Source organism: Leucoraja erinacea, chromosome 20 (assembly GCF_028641065.1).
Source record: "Leucoraja erinacea ecotype New England chromosome 20, Leri_hhj_1, whole genome shotgun sequence".
NCBI lineage: Eukaryota > Metazoa > Chordata > Chondrichthyes > Rajiformes > Rajidae > Leucoraja > Leucoraja erinaceus.
In genome coordinates, this window is record NC_073396.1 from 1,636,946 (window position 1) to 1,658,335 (window position 21,390).

The 21,390-nt window shown below is 47.5% G+C and overlaps 1 protein-coding gene across 9 annotated transcripts in view; it reads right to left on the reverse strand.

Moving 5' to 3' along the window:
- Positions 1 to 5,533: 5,533 nt before the first annotated feature.
- Positions 5,534 to 21,390, reverse strand: part of rbfox1 (RNA binding fox-1 homolog 1) — an 899,382-nt gene continuing 883,525 nt past the window's right edge. For 7 of the 9 annotated variants that reach the window (XM_055651004.1, XM_055651005.1, XM_055651001.1 and 4 more), the window contains 2 exons: positions 6,487 to 6,562; positions 5,534 to 6,197 (listed from right to left, as the gene is read on the reverse strand). In XM_055651004.1, coding sequence (XP_055506979.1) covers positions 6,075 to 6,197; positions 6,487 to 6,562 — 199 coding nt within the window. In that variant the 3' untranslated portion in view covers positions 5,534 to 6,074. The remainder of the gene's footprint in view (positions 6,198 to 6,486; positions 6,563 to 21,390) is intronic. The other 2 variants (XM_055650999.1, XM_055651000.1) reach the window with 1 other exon arrangement.

Below are 21,390 nucleotides of genomic sequence, written 5' to 3' on the forward strand. Positions count from 1 at the left end.
TGGCTTGAAGGGCCGAATGGCCTCCTCCTCCACCTGTTGTCTATTGTCTATTGACATTGTGGGCGGAATGGCCTGGTTCTTTGCTGCACCTACCTGCGTTCTACGTTCTAAAAGTCTTTCAGCATAGATTCACACAAGTGCCAGCTGGATATCCGTTGAACACCTGTCAAAAAGATAGAATGCTTATTGGATTAAATAATGAAGAACAAATCTCATGAAGTTAGTGGTTGTGTGCGACTGGGTTTTGAAGGATCCAGGTGGTGTGTTCTGATCCTTGACTGTTTCAAACACTGAATTGATATTTCCAAACCCTTACCTGTGAAGAACATCAATTCACCAGCTGCATTGGACAGCAGAAAGAAACAGAAAGCCCCTTAACGGCCTGTCCCACCATATTTTTTTCAGCAAATTTTTTCCGGCACCCTTCATAGTCGTAACAGGTAGAAACATAGAAACTTAGAAATTAGGTGCAGGAGTAGGCCATTCGGCCCTTCGAGCCTGCACCGCCACTCAATATGATCATGGCTGATCATCCAACTCAGTATCCCGTACCTGCCTTCTCTCCATACCCCCTGATCCCCTTAGCCACAAGGGCCACATCTAACTCCCTCTTAAATATAGCCAATGAACTGTGGCCTCTGCGGCAGAGAGTTCCAGAGATTCACCACTCTCTGTGTGAAAAAGGTTTTTCTCATCTCGGTTTTAAAGGATTTCCCCCTTATCCTTAAACTGTGACCCCTTGTCCAGGTGGTCGAAAATGTTCAACATGTTGAAAGTCCAGCGGCGACCAGAACAAGGTACGACTCTTTGGGCGACTACTCACGTCCATACAGGCTTCACCCCGCGACATGTCGCCTGTACGGTCGTGAGTCGTAGTGTCTATCTGGTCTCCGCTGGATTTTCAACATGGCGAACATTTTCGGCAACTTGCTGCGACTATGACGGGTGCCGGCAAGTCTCCGAAACAATCGTGTAAGTGGGACAGGCCCTTTAGGATTCTGTACATGCATACACCACTATTGAAAATAGACCGCTGTCCAATTGGCTTGTGTTTTAGATTCTTCTTCATGGAATTGTTGATTAATGAGGAAATTAAAGTAATATCGACTAGTTTGCCATAAACCTGGTTGTGACCAAAACGACTAGTGATAGAACACGCAGCCATGGGCGGCATGGGGGCGCAGCGGGTGGAGCTGCTTCCTCACAGCGCCAGAGACCCGGGTCGGATCCTGACCTCGCCGCTGCTGTCTATGTGGAGTCTGCATGTTCTCCCTGTGACTACGTGGGTTCTCTTCAGTTTCCTCCCACATCCCAAAGACGTGGGGGTTTGTAGGTTAGTCGGCCCTTCTGTAAATTGCCCCCTAGTGTGTAGGGAGTGGATGAGAGAGTGGGATTACGTGCCGTTTCTCTAAGTGTTTGTGTGTCTCTAATTACTCAGGTAACGTGACCAAAATAATGTGCCTGGACTTTGACTTTCGGCCTCATCTTCCCACTCCAATTAATTCTGTGATACAAATTGCTCGGAGTGTGTATCAATAATAGACTTGCAATTTCAACTTGGCCCGTGGAGCATGGTCAATGATGTACGCAATAACCGTAACCAAGATCGCGTGAAGAGTGGATTGGCCGGCAAAGTCACAGGTCGGATGCTGTTGTTTAACTGAAGTTTGTTATGTACGGGCAGCCGGATGTGGCATCGAAGGGCGAGAATCCGAAGCCAAATAAACCGAGCGGAAACAAAGCCGAAACGCCAACTAACCAAAAGGCTGCGGGTCAGAGATTGGTCCAGACCACCGCGCCCATCACATCAGGGGTCCATCACTTAAGGGGTTGGACAGGCTAGATGCAGGAAGATTGCTCCCGATGTTGGGGAAGTCCAGAACAAGGGGTCACACACAGTTTAAGGATAAGTTGGAAATCCTTTAGGACCGAGATGAGAAAAAACTTTTTTTCACACAGAGAGTGGTGAATCTGTGGAATTCTCTGCCACAGAAGGTAGTTGAGGCCACACAGTTCATTGGCTATATTTAAGAGGGAGTTAAATGTGGGCCTTGTGGCTAAAGGGATCAGGGGTATGGAGAGAAGGCAGGGATGGGATACTGAGTTGAATGATCAGCCATGATCATATTGAATGGCGGTGCAGGCTCGAAGGGCCGAATGGCCTACCCCTGCACCTATTGTCTATGTTTCTATGTTTATATCACTAGCCGGTGAAGACGGGAGGGTGGGGGTCATTTTCCCACACAAGCCATAGGTGACTGGGCAATCTGAACCCGAGCACCAAGTTGTAAGCGGCCGAATGCATTACTTTGAATCCTTTCATCCAAATCATTGATGGATACTGTAAATGGCTGCAGTCCCAGCACCGAGCCTTGCGGTACCCCACTAGTCACTGCCTGGTCCCAGCACCGGGCCTTGCGGTACCCCACTAGTCACTGCCTGGTCCCAGCACCGAGCCTTGTGGTACCCCACTAGTCACTGCCTGGTCCCAGCACCGGGCCTTGCGGTACCCCACTAGTCACTGCCTGGTCCCAGCACCGAGCCTTGCGGTACCCCACTAGTCACTGCCTGCCATTCTGAAAGGGACCCGTTAATCCCTACTCTTTGTTTCCTGTCTGCCAATGTCAGCCTCTCTATCCATGTCAGCACTCTACCCCCAATACCATGTGCCCTGATTTTGCCCACTAATCTCCTATGTGGGACCTTATCAAATGCTCAAGCAGTATCTATGGAGAGAAGGAAATAGGTGACGTTTCGGGTCGAGACCCTTCTGAAAACTCAGCGGGTGTGGCAGCATCTATGGAGCGAAGGAATAGGTGACGTTTCGGGCCGAGACCCGGAAGGGTCTCGACCCGAAACGTCACCTATTCCTTCGCTCCATAGATGCTGCCTCACCCGCTGAGTTTCTCCAACATTTTTGTCTACCTTCGATTTTTCCAGCATCTGCAGTTCCTTCTTAAACATATATTTATCTGTGTGTTTTGCATTAAAGGGCTTGTTGAGCTGCAGGCAGTGAGAATGTTATTGTTCCGTCGCTGGTACATATGACATTGAAACACTCTTACCTTGTGAATCTTTGAATTAGCCATTCTTCTGCTCAGCGTTGAGAAAGCTTTGGTGTCTCCTGCCAGCACGAAATACCACGAATATTTGTAATAACCAAAACAAAGATGCAGTTTGCCAATCGGCATGAGGTCCTGAGCCGGTCTCGCGGACTTTGAAACGTCATCTGGTCATGTCTTCCGCAGATGCTGCCTGACCCGCTGGGTTCTTCCAGCACTTTTGTGTTTTTGCTCAATTATTTACGCTGGTGTGTGGGTGACTCCAAGATAATAACTTGGAGACGTTAGTTTGGTTTGGGGGCGGCACGGTGGCGCAGCGGTAGAGTTGCTGCCTCACAGTGCCAGAGACCCGGGTTCGATCCCGACTACGGGTGCTGTCTGTGTGGAGTTTTTGTGCATTCTCCCTGTGACCGCGTGGGTTTTCTCTGGGTGCTGCGGTTTCCTCCCACACTCCAAAGTCAAGCATGTTGTAGATTCATTGTCCCTAGTGTGTGTAGGACGTGCTAGTGAGCTGGTTAGCACGGACTCGATGGGCCGAAGGGCCAGTTTTGGCACTGTGTATCTGTAAACTAAACTAACACATTGTGCATGCCCCATCACCAACAGTTGCCTGTACATTATAATAGTACATTTAAAATCTGAGCCACTCATCCTTTGGGTTAATAGACTTAGTTTAAAATTCTTGTCTCTGCAGGCTGTGAAACTTGGGTTTCCTGTTTTCTGCTGATATGCTGTGTATTATCTTCCCCTCTTTAGAATCTGAACTGCAGTAATCAGATCACCTGCGCTTCTCCAAGCCAACATGCCCATTCTCCGCAATGTAATGCCCCCATCCCCTCAATCAGCCTGCTTGCTCCTGTCTGAAACGTTTCATTATTATTCTTCAATTCTCTTTCCGTTTCAATTCAAAATAAAAATCTTTGCAATTCTGATCCCACTATTTTTTTTTTTACACACAAGCTGAGCATGTCCTTTTGATAACAAATTCATTTTAAATTGGAGGCATCGCCATTCTATTCTGCAAGCTGTGAAATTTCTTGCTGGCCCTTGTTCAATCTTCAGACTGATTCCTGGGATGTCAGGACTGTCTTATGAAGAAAGACTGGATAGACTTGGTTTGTACTCTCTAGAATTTAGGAGATTGAGAGGGGATCTTATAGAAACTTACAAAATTCTTAAGGGGTTGGACAGGCTAGGTGCAGGAAGATTGCTCCCGATGTTGGGGAAGTCCAGGACAAGGGGTCACAGCTTGAGGATAAGGGGGAAATCCTTTAAAACCGAGATGAGAAGAACTTTTTTTCACACAGAGAGTGGTGAATCTCTGGAACTCTCTGCCACAGAGGGTAGTTGAGGCCAGTTCATTGGCTATATTTAAGAGGGAGTTAGATGTGGCCCTTGTGGCTAAGGGGATCAGGGGGTATGGAGAGAAGGCAGGTACGGGATACTGAGTTGGATGATCAGCCATGATCATATTGAATGGCGGTGCTGGCTCGAAGGGCCGAATGGCCTACTCCTGCACCTAATTTCTATGTTTCTATGTTTCTAATCAAATGCTAAGGTTTCGGAACGACCTGCTCTGCAGCATTTCATTCACGTCTATACCCACTGGAGCAACCCGTTCCAACCAGACAGCGTAAACTCATGTGAGGCCTGGGCAGGGTAGACACTCAGAACCTTAATCCCAAGGGTGGGCATGTCAGTGACTCGAGGCCAGAGGTTAAGGTGAGAGGGGGCAAAGTGTAAAGGAGTTGTACAAGATATTATGGTGTTGCCGGGGGTGGTGGTGGAGGCAGATACGATCAAGGTGCACAGGGAATGGAGGCAGAGGAGATGAATTTGTCTTGGAATCATGTACAGCATGCACATTGGGGCCGAAGGGCCTCGTCCCGTGATGTACTGTTCTATCTTTCTGCGTTCCTGCACTTTTCAAGTTGATAAAATGTGTGATCTGATCATCGTTGTAAACAAACCACGGCTTGTTGGGCTGGAGTCTACACTTGGGTTTTTTTACAAGGGGCACCCTTTAACATTGGGCCGAGCCACTCTGCTGCCATTCAAGTAACCCTTGCACCCTCTCTCTCTCTCTCTCTCTCTCTCTCTCCCTCCCCCCATCCCTGGTCATCCTGCCAGTATCACTGTTCGCATCCCCCCGTTATCACCTCTTCCACAGCCAACAACAGACTGTTGTGGGCTCTACTGTTCCTTGGTCATTGGTGCCGGCTCTGATTTCCTACCTCTGGTCTCCCTCCCCCCTGACTCTCAGTCTGATCCCAATACTGTCAAGTTCCTTTTCTCCACAAAAGTCACCTATCCATGTTCTGCCTGACCCGCTGAGTCAAACTAGCAGGCTCACTTAAACGTAGACCTATCCTATGAATTCTCCACTGATATTGCCTGACTGGCGTATATATGGTCGCCGCATGGATGCCTTTTACTGAAGGACATTATGTACAATTTCGGGCTGAAAACATTCCGGAAACATAACCTTTGGTTTTGAACAAATAGTAAATAATTTAAGACAATTGATAGCAAAAAGATAGTCAGTTGCCTCGCTCACATTGAGTGGTTTATGAGGCTAAATGCCCGCTCCCTTCATCCCCCTTCAAAGCAAAAATCTAAATCAAACGCAATTGAGATGAAGAAAAAGGTCTCCAATTTAGTCACTTATTGTTATAAAACAGATGGGACTGCCACCGATCAGCACGTGTCAGTGCCTCAACGATTGTGGCTTCCATTATCCTTATATCTCAAAGACTTTGTCACCATAGGGAAAGCAGTTGTTCTGGCCAATAATCAAATATGCAACTTTCATAAATCAAAACCCACTTATTAAAATACACAGAACAAAATATCTGAGGTATAAGATTAAAAAAATGTAGTATTTTCCTCTTTATTGTGGTTTAGATTTGCTATAATGGTGGACTACACGTCATATTGCAACACCCAGGCCTCGAAAAAGCTTCTTGTTTTTCCCCCAGCTGAAGATTTAATGGTATGTCATTTTTTTTGTTTTTAGTATGGAGCAAATCGGCTGTATCCCCCTCGATATATACTGGCCTGCAATGAAGACAGAACGAGACCCACTTCATCAGCAAGGCTCCTAGTCTTGGCATCAGTCAAGGGTGCGAAAGCATTCTGAAACACAGTGATGGATTTAATGATGAAAATGACTAATTATTCCATTAGGGCAAACGTTCGGCTAAGGCGATCCTCACAAAATGAGAATTATAATAACTTACATGCACTATATTGCCAAGGAATTAAGACATTCATCAAGTTTACTGGAAGGATTAATGTGGCGTTTTAGCAGCATCAGAGACAAATTCAATTAAGTTAAACTGAGGATGGTGAAGATGAATAAAGTAACACATGCGGGGAGGGGAGGGGAGGGGAGGGGGGGTGAGCAGAGGGAAGGAAGGCTTACCATGGTACTAATGCCGTAGTTTGTTGCTGGAGTAAATGTGTGGTGGTAGGGTTCGGCAGCATAAACTCTTCCGTAACTGTGAACAAAGAGGAGGGGGCGATCAGTCAGGAGTGGGGCCCAGAGCGATCGATCGAGGGTGCAATAAAGCTACAGTATACTACAGGGATCGCCTGCTCCAGACTGGCACAGGGTTGGAAGCACCAAGGGGGTAAAAATGATACAAAGGCAAAAGTAACAAAATGAGTAACAATAACTCAAAAAGGCAGAAGACATTCGCGGCATTGTGCCTCAGCGTTTACACACTGCCTCCCTTGCACAAGTCATCCTGCCTCACTCCCCAGACAACTTATCTCCTCGTGTGCTCCTGCAGAGTTGTGAACTAAAGGATAGACACAAAATGCTGGAGTAACGAATGGGTGTTGTTTCAGGTCAAGAGGGAGACACAGAGATAAGGAAGAGTTAGGTGTGAAAACGAGACATCATCGGTGTCTCTCTTGATGTCCCATAGAAACATATAGAAACATAGAAATTAGGTGCAGGAGTAGGCCATTCGGCCCTTCGAGCCTGCACCGCCATTCAATATGATCATGGCTGATCATCCAACTCAGTATCCCGTACCTGCCTTCTCTCCATACCCCCTGATCCCCTTAGCCACAATGGCCACAGCTAACTCCCTCTTAAATATAGCCAATGAACTGTCTCAACTACCCTCTGTGGCAGAGAGTTCCACAGATTCACCACTCTCTGTGTGAAAAAAGTTCTTCTCATCTCGGTTTTAAAGTCTCATTCTCTTTTGGTGTGTCATCTTCTCACCTTACACTTCCTTATCTCTGTGTCTGTACCCCTGACTCTCGACCTGAAACGCCACCCATTCCAGAGATGCCGCCTGTCCCGCGGAGTTATTTTTGTGTCTATCTTCGGCTTAGACCAGTATCTGCAGTTCCTTCCTACACATCATTGTGAACTAATTCCCTGGGCCGGAATTGTGAGCCTTTCACCACAACCTAGCAGTCAGCTTGTCCTTGTTATATCTGGGAAAGATCGCAACAGAGCCCAGGCCTGAAGGGAACAAGCAGGAGATTGATGAATCATGTTGTAGTTACATGCTCAGTGGAAGATTCTCTGTGAAGAGGTCACCAGAATTGTACTTTCATGCTTTGCCCTGACCATGATCAATGCTCGTGGAATAATCCCATAACATGTTGACAGGCCGGACAGCTGAATACACAATAGCGTCAAGCACCACTCTAAACTTGGTCAACATATACTGTGTATTATTGGGTATCTCATTTTGTTTCCGATTACTTTTGCATGTTCTCTAGATACATTCAATCTGCACATCAGCAATGCTAAGGACAATAGACAATAGACAATAGGTGGGGAACATCGGGAACATGTTTCCTCCCCTTAAATATAGCCTAGTGTGGCCTCAATACCCCTGTAGAGGTTCCAGAGACTCACAACTCTCCTTCCATCTCGGTTTTAAAGTCCTCCTCTTTCGGTGTCTCTCTGTCACCTTACACTTCCTCTCATGGCCACCCCGAGCAGCACCTGAAGAAATTCGAGGAACAGCCACCTCCATAGGTTCCTGTTTGGGGATTTTTCTGTGTCGATCCCGGGGGCATGACCACATCGAATTCCTTCCTACCCAATTTTGTTAATTCCTTGCTGTCTCCTCACCCAACCTCAGCCCCCAGCTTGTCCTGTTATATCTGGGAAAGATCGCAACAGCCCAGGCCTGAAGCCTTCTGATTGATACTCCTCCTTTTACATGCTCAGTGTAAGATTCTCTGTGAAGAGGTCACCAGAATTGTACACCCACTTTGCCCGACCCCGATCATGCTCGTGAATCCCATAGGGTTGTGACAGCCCGGACAACGTTGCCTATTCAAGCACCCTCTAAACTTGGTCCATAGATTATTGCTGCTCATTTTGTTTCTGATTAGTTTCTGCAGTTCTCTAGATTTTGTGTATCACCTTCGACAATCTCCAATAGGTGGGGAACATCGGGAACATGTTTCCTGCCTCTAGTGTGGCCAATCCCTTAATAATCTTATATGTTTCAATGAGATCCCCTCTCATCCTTCTAAACTCTTGAGTGTACAAGCCCAGCCGCTCCATTCTCCCAGCATATGACAGTCCCGCCATAGGTGCAGGAGTAGGCCATTCGGCCCTTCGAGCCAGCACCGCCATTCAATGTGATTATGGCTGATCATCCCCAATCAGTACCCCGTTCCTGCCTTCTCCCCATATCCCCTGACTCCGCTATCTTTAAGAGCCCTATCTAGCTCTCTCTTGAAAGTATCCAGAGAACCAGCCTCCACCGCCCTCTGAGGCAGAGAATTCCACAGACTGACACTGTCCCTGTACTGTTCGAGGTTCAATGAAGCTCAACTATGTTTAATGCAAGGGACAGCACTGGGGATGCTACTCGCCGTTGGTCTGGGACTTACACCGTAAAGGCACACCACTTCCCAGAGCCATCTCAAACCCCAAGAGACGTTCTCTCCCACGCTCCTGATCTTTGGTCACCTGGTACGGAGGGGGGGGGGGGGGGGGGGGGGGAGGAGGGGGGGTGGGGGGTGGGATCAGGAGGGGGGGGGGGGGAGAGGGGGGGGGGGGGGGAGGTAAGGAGAGGGGGGGGGGGGGGGGGGGAGGGGGAGGACTCTCCTCCTTCGGTTCGCACCAGGGCCTGTGGCCAAGATGGCCAATCGCGAGGTCTGGAGGCATACAGAGATCGAGTGGAAACATAGAAACATAGAATTTAGGTGCAGGAGTAGAGGCCATTCGGCCCTTCGAGCCTGCACCATTCGCCATTCAATATGATCATGGCTGATCATCCAACTCAGTATCCTGTACCTGCCTTCTCTCCATACCCTCTGATCCCTTTAGCCACAAGGGCCACATCTAACTCCCTCTTAAATATAGCAGATGGTTACACCAGAGTCGACCGCCTGCCCCTATACCGGGCCCTACGTCCGCGCTTGCGTGTATCTGGAGCGGGAACACGCGATGTCCACGGGGACTCTGGAGGCTGACGGTGAATGCTGGTCGCCGCGGGGTGGGGTTGTGGGGGGGGTCGAGTGTACCATTGATAAAGTTGACACCATTTTATTCTGATAACTGCTGGCTGGTAAACTGCCAATGCCAGTTGTGCTCCTGTTACTAATCAGTATTTGTGTATAATTGAAGGAAAGCATTTTGGAATAATGCCGAGTGCCGTTCTCTGGCGACAACCTGCTGCTTCCACCGGTAATGTCCGAGTTTGGGACTAGGATGAGAACTTACAGCGTGAGTTTGATGAATGGACCTCATTTAACCGACAGAAAATATCATAGAATTAAGGATGGATGTCCACACAACAGCCACAATGTACATGTATTTCATATTTTCAGGAAACAATGAATACTTCATTAGCACTGACGACCTTTGCTTCAAATCCCAAAGAGAATGCAAATCTTTCAAACGCTAAACACTGACGTACGACAGAACATTTTCACAACGTTGTGGGCCCTGTCCCACTAACGCAACTTTTTCGGCGACTGCCAACACCCGTCATAGTCCCAGCAGGTCTCCGAAAGTTTTCAACATGTTGAAAATCCAGCGGCGACCAGAACAAGGTACGACTCTTTGGGCGACTACTCACGACCGTACAGGCTTCACCCCGCGACATGTCGCCTGTACGGTCGTGAGTCGTCTCCTCAGTCGCCCAAAGTCGTTTTACAGCGTCTTTCTGGTCGCTGCTGGATTTTCAACGTGTTGGACATTTTCGCTGACCTTTGACGGGTGCCGTAAGAGTCGACGAATAATTCACGTAAGTGGGGCAGGCCCTTTAGTTTTCTCCAATTCTACAAATGATCAGAAACAACTGCTCTGTCTCCGACCGGAAGGCATTGCAGAGGGTGGTGAAAATTGCCCAACGCATCACCGGTTCCACGCTCCCCTCCATTGAGTCTGTCCAAAGCAAGCGCTGTCTGCGGAGGGCGCTCAGCATCGCCAAGGACTGCTCTCACCCCAACCATGGACTGTTTACCCTCCTACCATCCGGGAGGCGCTACAGGTCTCTCCGTTGCCGAACCAGCAGGTCGAGGAACAGCTTCTTCCCGGCGGCTGTCACTCTACTCAACAATGTACCTCGGTGACTGCCAATCACCACCCCACCCCCCACCCCGGACACTTATTGTTTTTTATTCAAATCGTTTGCTATGTCGCTCTTCCAGGGAGATGCTAAATGCATTTCGTTGTCTCTGTACTGTACACTGACAATGACAATTAAAATTGAATCTAAAATCTGAATCTGAATCTGAATCTGAATCTGAATCTGAATCTGAACCTGAATCTGAAACAATTACAGGTTGTATTCTCACATGATCATGGTTTATCAACCTGGACTCAACTTCTCCACTCCCCTTTCTCACTCTAACCCTCTCCCCCTCCCCCCGAACGTACAGCCCACCCCTCACTCTGCAGCAAGCCAGACTTGATAATCAAACCCAACGACAAGGGAGGTGCCGTGGTAGTCTGGCATGGTGACCTCTACCGGGCTGAGCCCAGGCGACAACTCTCAGACACCTCCTCCTACGTATACCTGGACCATGACCCCACAGACGAGCGCCAGGCCTTAATATCACCCACCATTACTGATTCCATCACTGCCGACATCTCTGCCCCCTAAAGCCTCCACCCTTATCATTCACCAGCCCAACACGGCCCCAAATATCCACAAACAGAACTGCCCTGGCAGACCCACTGTATCTGCTTGTTCGTGTCCCACCAAATTAATTTCCACATACCTCGACTCCATCCTAACCCCCCCCCCCTGGTCATATGACAGCATATGACAGTCCCTCCACACCCATGTCCAAGCCACCTCCTCATACGGATCGGTCTGAAGAAGGGTCTCGACCTGAAACGTCACCCATTCCTTCTCTCCAGAGATGCTGCCTGTCCCGCAGAGTTACTCCGGCATTTTGTGTCTCCCCATGGTTTATTGAATGAAGGTTGTTGCTCCAACCTGTAGTTTAAGGTCCATCATATGCTCTAAACCTGTATTCTTTGAGGTAGAAACATAGAAACATAGAAATTAGGTGCAGGAGTAGGCCATTCGGCCCTTCGAGCCTGCACCGCCATTCAAAATGATCATGGCTGATCATCCAACTAAGTATCCCGTACCTGCCTTCTCTCCAACTCCCATCCCCTTAGCCACAAGGGCCACATTGTAGCCAATGAATGGCCTCAACTACCCTCTTTGTTCCAGGTCAGGTCTAGAAATGTATTTGCAAGTGGCTGTTACGTTTTTTTTAATCAGTGCTCAGACAGAGACGGATTAAAGAGTAACGTTTCTCATTTATGTTCTAGGTGCAAGGTGTGTGTGTGTACACCTACAGTACACGAGCCTGAAATCCGTGACCACCAGACTCAAGACCAGTTCCATCACAGCAACCACCAGCTTCCCAAATACTACACAAGGCTAACCTCGGCAACTGCCGTCTTACACAGAACATTACAGTACAGGAACAGGCCCTTCGGTCCGTAATGTTTCACAAGAGACAATAGACAATAGGTGCAGGAGTAGGCCATTCGGCCCTTCGAGCCAGCACCACCATTCAATGTGATCATGGCTGATCATTCCCAATCAGGACCCCGTTCCTGCCTTCTCCGCATATCCCCTGACTCCGCTATCTTCAAGAGCCCTATCTAGCTCTTTCTTGAAAACATCCAGAGAACCGGCCTCCACCGCCCTCTGTGAGGCAGAGAATTCCACAGACTCACCACTCACTGCGAGAAAAAATGCTTCCTCGTCTCCGTTCTAAATGGCTTACCCCTTATTCTTAAACTGTGTGGCCCCTGGTTCTGGACTCCCCCAACATCGGGAACATGTTTCCCGCCTCTAGCGTACCCAAACCCTTAATCATCCTATATGCTTCAATAAGATCTCCTCTCATCCTTCTAAATTCCAGAGTGTATAAGCCCAGCCGCTCCATTCTCTCAGCATATGACAGTCCCGCCATCCCGGGAATTAACCTTGTGAACCTACCCTGCACTCCCTCAATAGCAAGAATGTCCTTCCTCAAATTAGGGGACCAAAACTGCGCACAATACTCCAGGTGTGGTCTCACTAGGGTCCTGTACAACTGCATCAAACACAATGGCCTCATCTGCTTGTACAGCTTTGGTCCTCCTGCTGAGGGAAGGATGCCGTTCAGATGTAAAGGGGAGAGAGAGAATTTATGAGGATGTTGCCAGGATTTGTGGACCTGAGCTACAGGGAGAGGTTGCAGAGACTGGGACTTTATTCTCTAGAGTGCTGGAGGCTGAAGGGTGATCTTATAGAGTTGTGTAGAACATCATGAGAGGAATAGATGGGGGTGAATGCACAGGCATTTTCCAGGGTTGAAGACTCAAGAGCTGGAGGGCACATGTTTAAGGTGAGAGGAGAAAGATTTCTGAACCTTCTGAATGTTGGAGTTCGCAGGGCAGTACTCTGCATATCGCCAACTTGGACGATGTTTACATTTACACCAAGCCAATTAACCTACAAACCTGCACGTCTTTTGGAGTGCGGGAGGAAACCGAAGATCTCGGAGAAAACCCACGCAGATCACGGGGAGAACGTGCAAACTCCGTACAGACAGCGCCCGTAGTCGGGATCGAACTCGGGTCTCTGTGAGGAGCAACATTTTCACACAGAGGTTGGTGGGTGTATGGATTGAGTTGCCAAAAGGTTCAGGTTTATTTATCAGGCCAAGGGTATCGGTACATCAAAAAGATTTGCTGTGCATGCTATCCAATCAAAGCAGATAATACTACACATAAATACAATCAAGCCAAACTACAGTCCAACAGGTGGAGCAAAGGGGAAGATACAGAGTGCAGAATATAGTTCTCAGCGTTGTAGCGCATCAGTTCCATAGACAAAGTCCAATGTCTACAATGGGGTAAAGGTGAATTGGACAGTACTCTAGCTGGTGGAAGGGCCGTTCAGAAGCCTGATAACAGAGGGGAAGAAGCTGTTCCTGAGTCTGGTGGTGCGGGCTTTCAAGCTTCTGTACCTTCTGCCGGACGGGAGCGGAGGACAAGTCAGTGGTTGGTAGAATAATGACGTCTAAAGGACATTTGGACAGTTACATGGATGGGACCAATTTGGACCAAATGTGGATAAACGGAACTAGCTGGGATGGGGATTTTTGGTCGGCATGGGACAAGTTGGGAAAAATGGCCTGTTTCCATGATGTATGGTTCTATGACTAAACGACATTTTCAGGTGACCCTTTGATCTCCAGCTTGCATTTAGTTTAGATTAGAGATACAGCGCGGAAACAGGCCCTTCAGCCCACCGAGCCCGCGCCGACCAGCGATCCCCGCACACTAACACTACCCTACACGCACTGGGGACAATTTACATTTACACCAAGCCGATTAACCTACAAACCTGCACGTCTTTGGAGTGTGGGAGGAAACCGAAGATCTCGGAGAAAACCCACGCAGGTCCCGGGGAGAACGTGCAAACTCCGTACAGACAGCACCCGTAGTCGGGATCGAACCCGGGTCTGTGTGGCAGCGACTCTACCGCTGCACCACCCTGCATATTCATTCTGCTTTGGGACTGAACACGAGCCCATGTCAAATTCTGTGTAAATTTACCAGGCTGCGATTCATACGAATACCTGACCCCTCGCTGAGAAAACGGCAAGATGCTGTGTTATAGTCCTTGATATTAGACTGTGATGAATCGGTGTCGGTACGAACATTCTCTCAGTTAGTGGACGCCAGTCCCCAGGCACTCAAAGACCAACAGAAAATAACTCACCAAATAGGAGAAATGACAAAGGATTCACAACACGCTGCAATATATACCAACTAAAGAGCAGTGGAAATGTGAGACCTGGTTTTTTTTAACTGGGATATCTTCTTGAGCAAGTAACTGGCAGTTATTGGATTTCCAGATGACATGATGAAACAAAGAAAAGGGAACTATTCTAAAGGCCAGATTTGACATCCTGTAGGTCAACATAAAATCAGGTTGTGAAATGACATTTGTTAGGAAATGATCATATTTTATTATGTGCAATTCAGTAAACCACTTTAGTAAGTTCTGGGACGATATTTACATTATTGCCCAAAGCTGCAAAGAAAAGTAAAACAAACAAAAAATTAAATATTTGATACTTTTTTATATTAGTATAAATAAGTAATATTTAATTATTGTAAAATATTAAATTTTATTTCATATGAATTCCTCAAATTATAAAAATTCCTTCCAATGATATTTTATTATAAAATATGAATTTATATATAATATTAATTACTCTAATTATAAAAATAAATGATAACCTTTTTTTAACTAATAAGCACATTCCTTCAAAGTAAATGATAAAATAATTTAAGATCATAAAATCAAAGAAAAAATATTGATTAAATGTTTTAGCGGTGTTTATTTTTCAGTTTAGTTTAGAGATACAGAGAGGAAAGAGTCCAAGTCCGTGCCGACCAGCGATCCCCGCACGCTAACACTATCCTACACACACTGGGGACAATTTACACTTACACCAAGTCAATTAACCTACAAACTTGCACGTCTTTGGAGTGTGGGAGGAAACTGAAGATCTTGGCGAAAACCCACGCAGGTCACGGGGAGAACGTGCAAACTCCGTACAGACAGCGCCCGTAGTCGGGATCGAATCTGGGTCTCTGGCGCTGTGAGCCCTGTAAGGCAGCAACTCTACCGCTGCGCCACCGTGCTGGCCTACACAGCGGTGCAGTGGTGCAGCGGGTAGAGCTGCTGCCTCACAGCGCCAGAGATTTGGTTTTGATCCTGACCGCGGGGAGCTGCCTGTGTGGAGCTTGCACGCTCTTCCTGTGACCCTGTGGGTTTCCCCCGGGTGCTCAGGTTTCCTCCCACATACCAAAGACGTGCAGGTTTGTAAGTCTATTGACCTCTGTAAATTGCCCCCCAGAGTGCAGATGAATAGTAGAAGCTGGGGGGAAGTTGGTGGAGAGTATATCTCCGCTCAGTCCGCAATAACCTACCTGATCTCCCGGTGGCTCAGCACTTCAACTCCCCCTCCCATTCCCAACCTGACCTTACTGTCCTGGGCCTCCTCCATTGTCAGAGTGAGGCCCAGCGCAAATTGGAGGAGCAGCACCTCATATTTCACTTGGGTAGTTTACACCCCAGCGGTATGAACATTGACTTACATAGAAACATAGAAAATAAGTGCAGGAGTAGAGGCCATTCGGCCCTTCGAGCCTGCACCACCATTCAATATGATCATGGCTGATCATCCAACTCCGTATCCTGTACCTGCCTTCTCTCCATACCCCCTGATCCCTTTAGCCACAAGGGCCACATCTAACTCCCTCTTAAATATAGCAAATGAACTGGCCTCAACTACCTGAAGAAGGGTCTGAAGAAGGGTTTCGGCCCGAAACGTTGCCTATTTCCTTCGCTCCATAGATGCTGCTGCACCCGCTGAGTTTCTCCAGCTTTTCTGTGTAACCTTGGCCTCAACTACCTTCTGTGGCAGAGAATTCCACAGATGTGTGAAAAATGTTTTTCTCATCTTGGTCCGAAAAGACTTCCCTCTTATCCTTAAACTGTGACCCTTTGTTCTGGACTTCCCCAACATCCCCAAAAATCTTCCTGCATCTAGCCTGTCCAACCCCTTAAGAATTTTGTAAGTTTCTATAAGATCCCCCCCTCAATCTTCTAAATTCTAGCGAGTACAAGCCGAGTCTATCCAGTCTTTCTTCATATGAAAGTCCTGACATCCCAGGAATCAGTCTGGTGAACCTTCTCTGCACTCCCTCTATGGCAAGAATGTCCTTCCTCAGATTTGGAGACCAAAACTGTATGCAATACTCCAGGTGTGGTCTCACCAAGACCCTGTACAACTGCAGTAGAACCTCCCTGCTCCTATACTGAAATCTTCTCTAACTTCAGCTCAATATATCTTCATATTCATCAGTTAATCAATCATTGCTTCGAGGGCCCAGAATGAACCAGCTCCAAATCAGAGTCTGGTTTAAAATGTGTCAAAAACATAGTCAGTTTCCACAAATTGCCCCGTTCACAATTACAATTATGTCATATAACGGCTTGGTAAATCATCCTCTAAACGTTACACACTGCAAGGTATTGTCCAAGAATTTACAGGCTGAACACTTCAGAGCCATGAAGGGATAGGATTAAAAAGAGCCGCGGAATATCGCCAACTTTAGTTATTTTTAAATATTATTTTTAAAAAAAAGTTTTTTTTTGTTTTAATAACCAGCTTTTTTTTATTAATCAAAAATATTTATTCAAATATTGAAATAATATTTACAATACAATGAAACAAAGCAGAGCCATACGCCAACTTCCTGGCAGGCCATTACTCAACCTAACGCCAGGCTGGGAGTTCTGCAATGCGGTGAAACACTGCAGGTCTGGTTGGGGAACCTGTGCTGGTGTCTCAATGAGTTAACACTGGCGGTAGTCTCAATGTTGGGATCCTTTTGTGTAAGAAGGGACTGTAGGCGCTGGTTTAAACTGAAGATAGACACAAAAAAGCTGGAGTAACTCAGCAGGACGGGCAGCATCTCTGGAGAGAAGGAACGGGTGACGTTTCGGGTCGAGGGCCGAATGTCTTTTAATAATCTGAGGAAGGGTCTCGACCCGAAATGTTTACAACTTCACTTCTTCTGTGTCGGAGAGACAACAATATTAACTTTCCAAATAATTTCTATCACCAGAGTTGAGCTGAGACCAAAACTATTTGTCTGCGTTTGCAGTGACTCCGTGATTGTATTCTTAACTTCCAGTCAAAAGAGCTGGAGGAACTCAGCAGGTCAGGCAGCATCTGTGGAGGAAATGTTCAGGAAGAAACTGCAGATGGAGTCTCGACCCGAAACGTCACCCATCCCTTCTCTCTCCAGAGATGCTGCCTGTCCCGCTGAGTCACTCCAGCTTTTTGTGTCTATCTTTGAGGGAGTGTATAGGCAGGTCGGGACCCATCTGCAGTTTGAAGAAGGGTCCCGACTGAAAAATCGTCTGTTCATTCCCCCCACCGATGCTGCCTGACCCGCTGAGTTCCTCCAGCACTTTGACTTTTGCTGAAGATTCCAGCATCTGCAGTTCCTCGTGTCTCCCGTCGCACGTTTAGCTTTGCAGTCAGGTGTTGGCAGGGATTCTCGATACTATTAAAAGAGCACAGCAAACACCTTTAGCAATCTAACCTGGATATTCTAGATACAGGTAGAATCAGAACAGCCAAATCTATCAATTTCAAATCTATCAATTACCACTTTATCGAAGGAAGTGGGGAAGTCAAAGCATGCGACAGACTGTACAGTCTCCTTTCCACAATTTTACATTAGAAACATAGACAATAGGTGCAGGAGTAGGCCATTCGGCCCTTCGAGCCTGCTCCGCCATTCAATAAGATCATGGCTGATCATCCAAAATCAGTACCCTGTTCCTGCCTTCTCCCCGTCTCCCCTGACTCCGTTAGTTTGGCAATAAAGCGTTAATGTGAAAAAAATTGTGAATACTGGTTCTGTTCTGCACAATCCCGCAGGTATTGCCACGTTTATGTCACCGTGCATCGTGTATGTGTATGTGATAAGTGAAGTTGACCTGACTTGATCAGCTGGCAATCATGAATAGTGTCCAGCAGGTCAAAACGCTACAGTGACCAAAGTGGGGCTTGGAGCTGGATTGACTCATGCCCCCTGTCCCACTTAGGAAACCTGAACGGAAACCTCTGGAGACCTCTTGCTCCCCACCCAAGGTTTCCGCGCGGTTCCCGGAGGTTGCAGGTGGTTGCCGGAGGTTGCAGGTAGTGGAAGCAGGTAGTGGAGACTGACAAAAACCTCCGGGAACCACACGGAAACCTTGGGTGGGGCGCAAAGTCTTCAGAGGTTTCCGGTCAGGTTTCCTAAGTGGGACACAGGGGCATAACTTCAGAGACAGCCTCTGATGTTCCAGCTCCTTCAGAAATAACACCAAGGCCATTGGTCATTTTAATCAACAACATGAATTTATGGCCGTTACTGATTGGTATTAAAACTCTGCGAGAATCTCCGCCATTCTGAAACCGTCGCCTGCACTGCAACTCTTGTCGATCTCTGCGGTCAGTTATGTTTGACCAAGTGTTCGCAGTGACCAACAATTGTACAAACGAGGCACACAAGCTGTCAAATAAATAACAGCCATGAAGCAGAGAAAGTGGCCACTTTTAGTCAATTGAAGTGAGTTGAAGAATTCAACGTGTGTGGTACAACGCAAGGCTCTGAACTTTTCTCCGCTCTTTGCTTCTCCTGCTTTGGGCTGTCAGTGGATTTTCATTGTTACAGTCAGAGCATGATCAAGAACGTGAGCACGTGCAGAGGTACAGAATCATCCCTGTCGCCGACCCCGGTTGCCTGGGCTGGCAACGGTTTCATTGCGTCGAGTTCCCAGCAACTGTGTTGCACTCCCCACCTATCCGACACCACAGGTGGAGCAGCAGGTAGAGCTGCTGCCTCACAGCACCAGAGACCCCGGTTCAATCCTGACCTCGGGTGCTGTCTGTGCGGAGTTTGCACGTTCTCCCTGTGACCGCGAGGGTTTTCTCCGGGTGCTCTGGTTTCCTCCCACGCTCCAAAGACGTGCAGGTTTGGACGTTAACCGACTCTCTGTAAATTGCCCCCTAGTGTGTCGGGAGTAGAAACATAGAAACATAGACAATAGGTGCAGGAGTAGAGGCCATTCGGCCCTTCAAGCCTGCACCGCCATTCAATATAATCATGGCTGATCATCCAACTCAGTATCCCATCCCTGCCTTCTCTCCATACCCCCTGATCCCTTTAGCCACAAGGGCCACATCTAACTCCCTCTTAAATATAGCCCATGAACTGTGGCCTCAACTACCTTCCGTGGCAGAGAGTTCCACAGTGGATGTGAACATTGGATAACATAGAACTAGTCTGAAGGGGTGATTGATGGCCGGTGTGGATAGGGAGGTGCGGAAGGGCCTGTTAAGCTCACCATCACACTCCCACTACCACCTGTCAGAAAGCCACCAGATAAACATCTGTCCATCCAATAGGATGTGTATTTAACATCTATTTATCCGCCCGACTCATCACCCACACCAAATCCTGGCACCACATCACTCCAGTCCTCAAACAACTTCACTGGCTTCCCATCTCCCACCGGATCACCTACAAAACCCTGATCCTCGCCTACAAAGCCCTCCACCATCTGGCCCCCCATATCTCACTGATCTCCTCTCCTCCTACCAACCCTCACGGTCCCTCAGATCCACATCAGCCGGTCTCCTCTCCATCCACAAGTCCAACCTCCGCAGTTTTGGGGACAGAGCCTTCTCCAGGGCAGCTCCCAGGCTCTGGAACTCCCTCCCCCAAATGATCCGCAATTCCGTGTCCCTCACCATCTTCCAGTCCCGCCTCAAGACCCATCTCTTCACCTCTGCCTATCCTTAGCCCCACGTCCCCCTCCCTTTTCATCTGTGCATTAATTGCCTCATATTGTGTTTTGTATTGTATTCTGTCTTTACTTTGTGTACTAGTCATGTCTCTACTATTTATTTCATTCCCCTTACATGTTTTTCCTCTACCTGCTAAATTTTTGTAAGGTGTCCTTGTGACTCTTGAAAGGCGCCCATAAATAAAATGTATTATTATTATTATTATCTGTATGCTCCAATGCAAGGAGATGTTAAATAACTTTGAGCATCTGTATGCAGTGGAAAACTTACCATGTGACCTGCTCTGAAACAAGTTCGATCCTTGGCAGGGAAGGCAATGATGAATGAGTCAAGGCATTGAGGTATGAGGTGAACAGAAACTGGAACATGGAACAGTTTAGCTGGGATGATACTGAGACATCAGACCTCACCGTGTGATACAGATAAATGTCTCTATATACACACACACACACATCATATACAGCGCATATTAACGTCACAGCCCTGATAGTATGTCCAATATATCACCCACGCCACTGGGCAGCCATGACTCCCAAACACCAAGTTGGGATGTAATGTTAAAATTGTACAAGGCATTGGTGAGGCCAATTCTGGAGTATGGTGTACAATTTTGGTCGCCTAATTATAGGAAGGATGTCAACAAAATAGAGAGAGTACAGAGGAGATTTACTAGAATGTTGCCTGGGTTTCAGCAACTAAGTTACAGAGAAAGGTTGAACAAGTTAGGGCTTTATTCTTTGGAGCGCAGAAGATTAAAGGGGGACTTGATAGAGGTTTTTAAAATGATGAGAGGGATAGACAGAGTTGACGTGGATAAGCTTTTCCCACTGAGAGTAGGGAAGATTCAAACAAGGGGACATGACTTGAGAATTACGGGACTGAAGTTTAGGGGTAACATGAGGGGGAACTTCTTTACTCAGAGAGTGGTAGCTGTGTGGAATGAGCTTCCAGTGAAGGTGGTGGAGGCAGGTTCGTTTTTATCATTTAAAAATAAATTGGATAGTTATATGGACGGGAAGGGAATGGAGGGATATGGTCTGAACGCAGGTAGATGGGACTAGGGGAGAATACGTGTTCGGCACGGACTAGAAGGGTCGAGATGGCCTGTTTCCGTGCTGTAATTGTTATATGGTTATATGGTTATAAGTGCTGCCAAATCCAGTAGATATAATGTTTAAGAAGGAACTGCAGATGCTGGAAAATCGAAGGTAGACAAAAGTGCTGGAGAAACTCAGCGGGTGCAGCAGCATCTATGGAGCGAAGGAAATAGGCAACGTTTCGGGTTGAAACCCTTACGGGTTTCAGCCCGAAACGTTGCCTATTTCCTTAGCTCCATAAATGCTGCCTGACCCGCTGAGTTACTCCCGCACTCTGTGTCTATCTTCAAATCTTCTTCTCTGTCCACTTGGTAATCCTAGACCACGACGGGGCT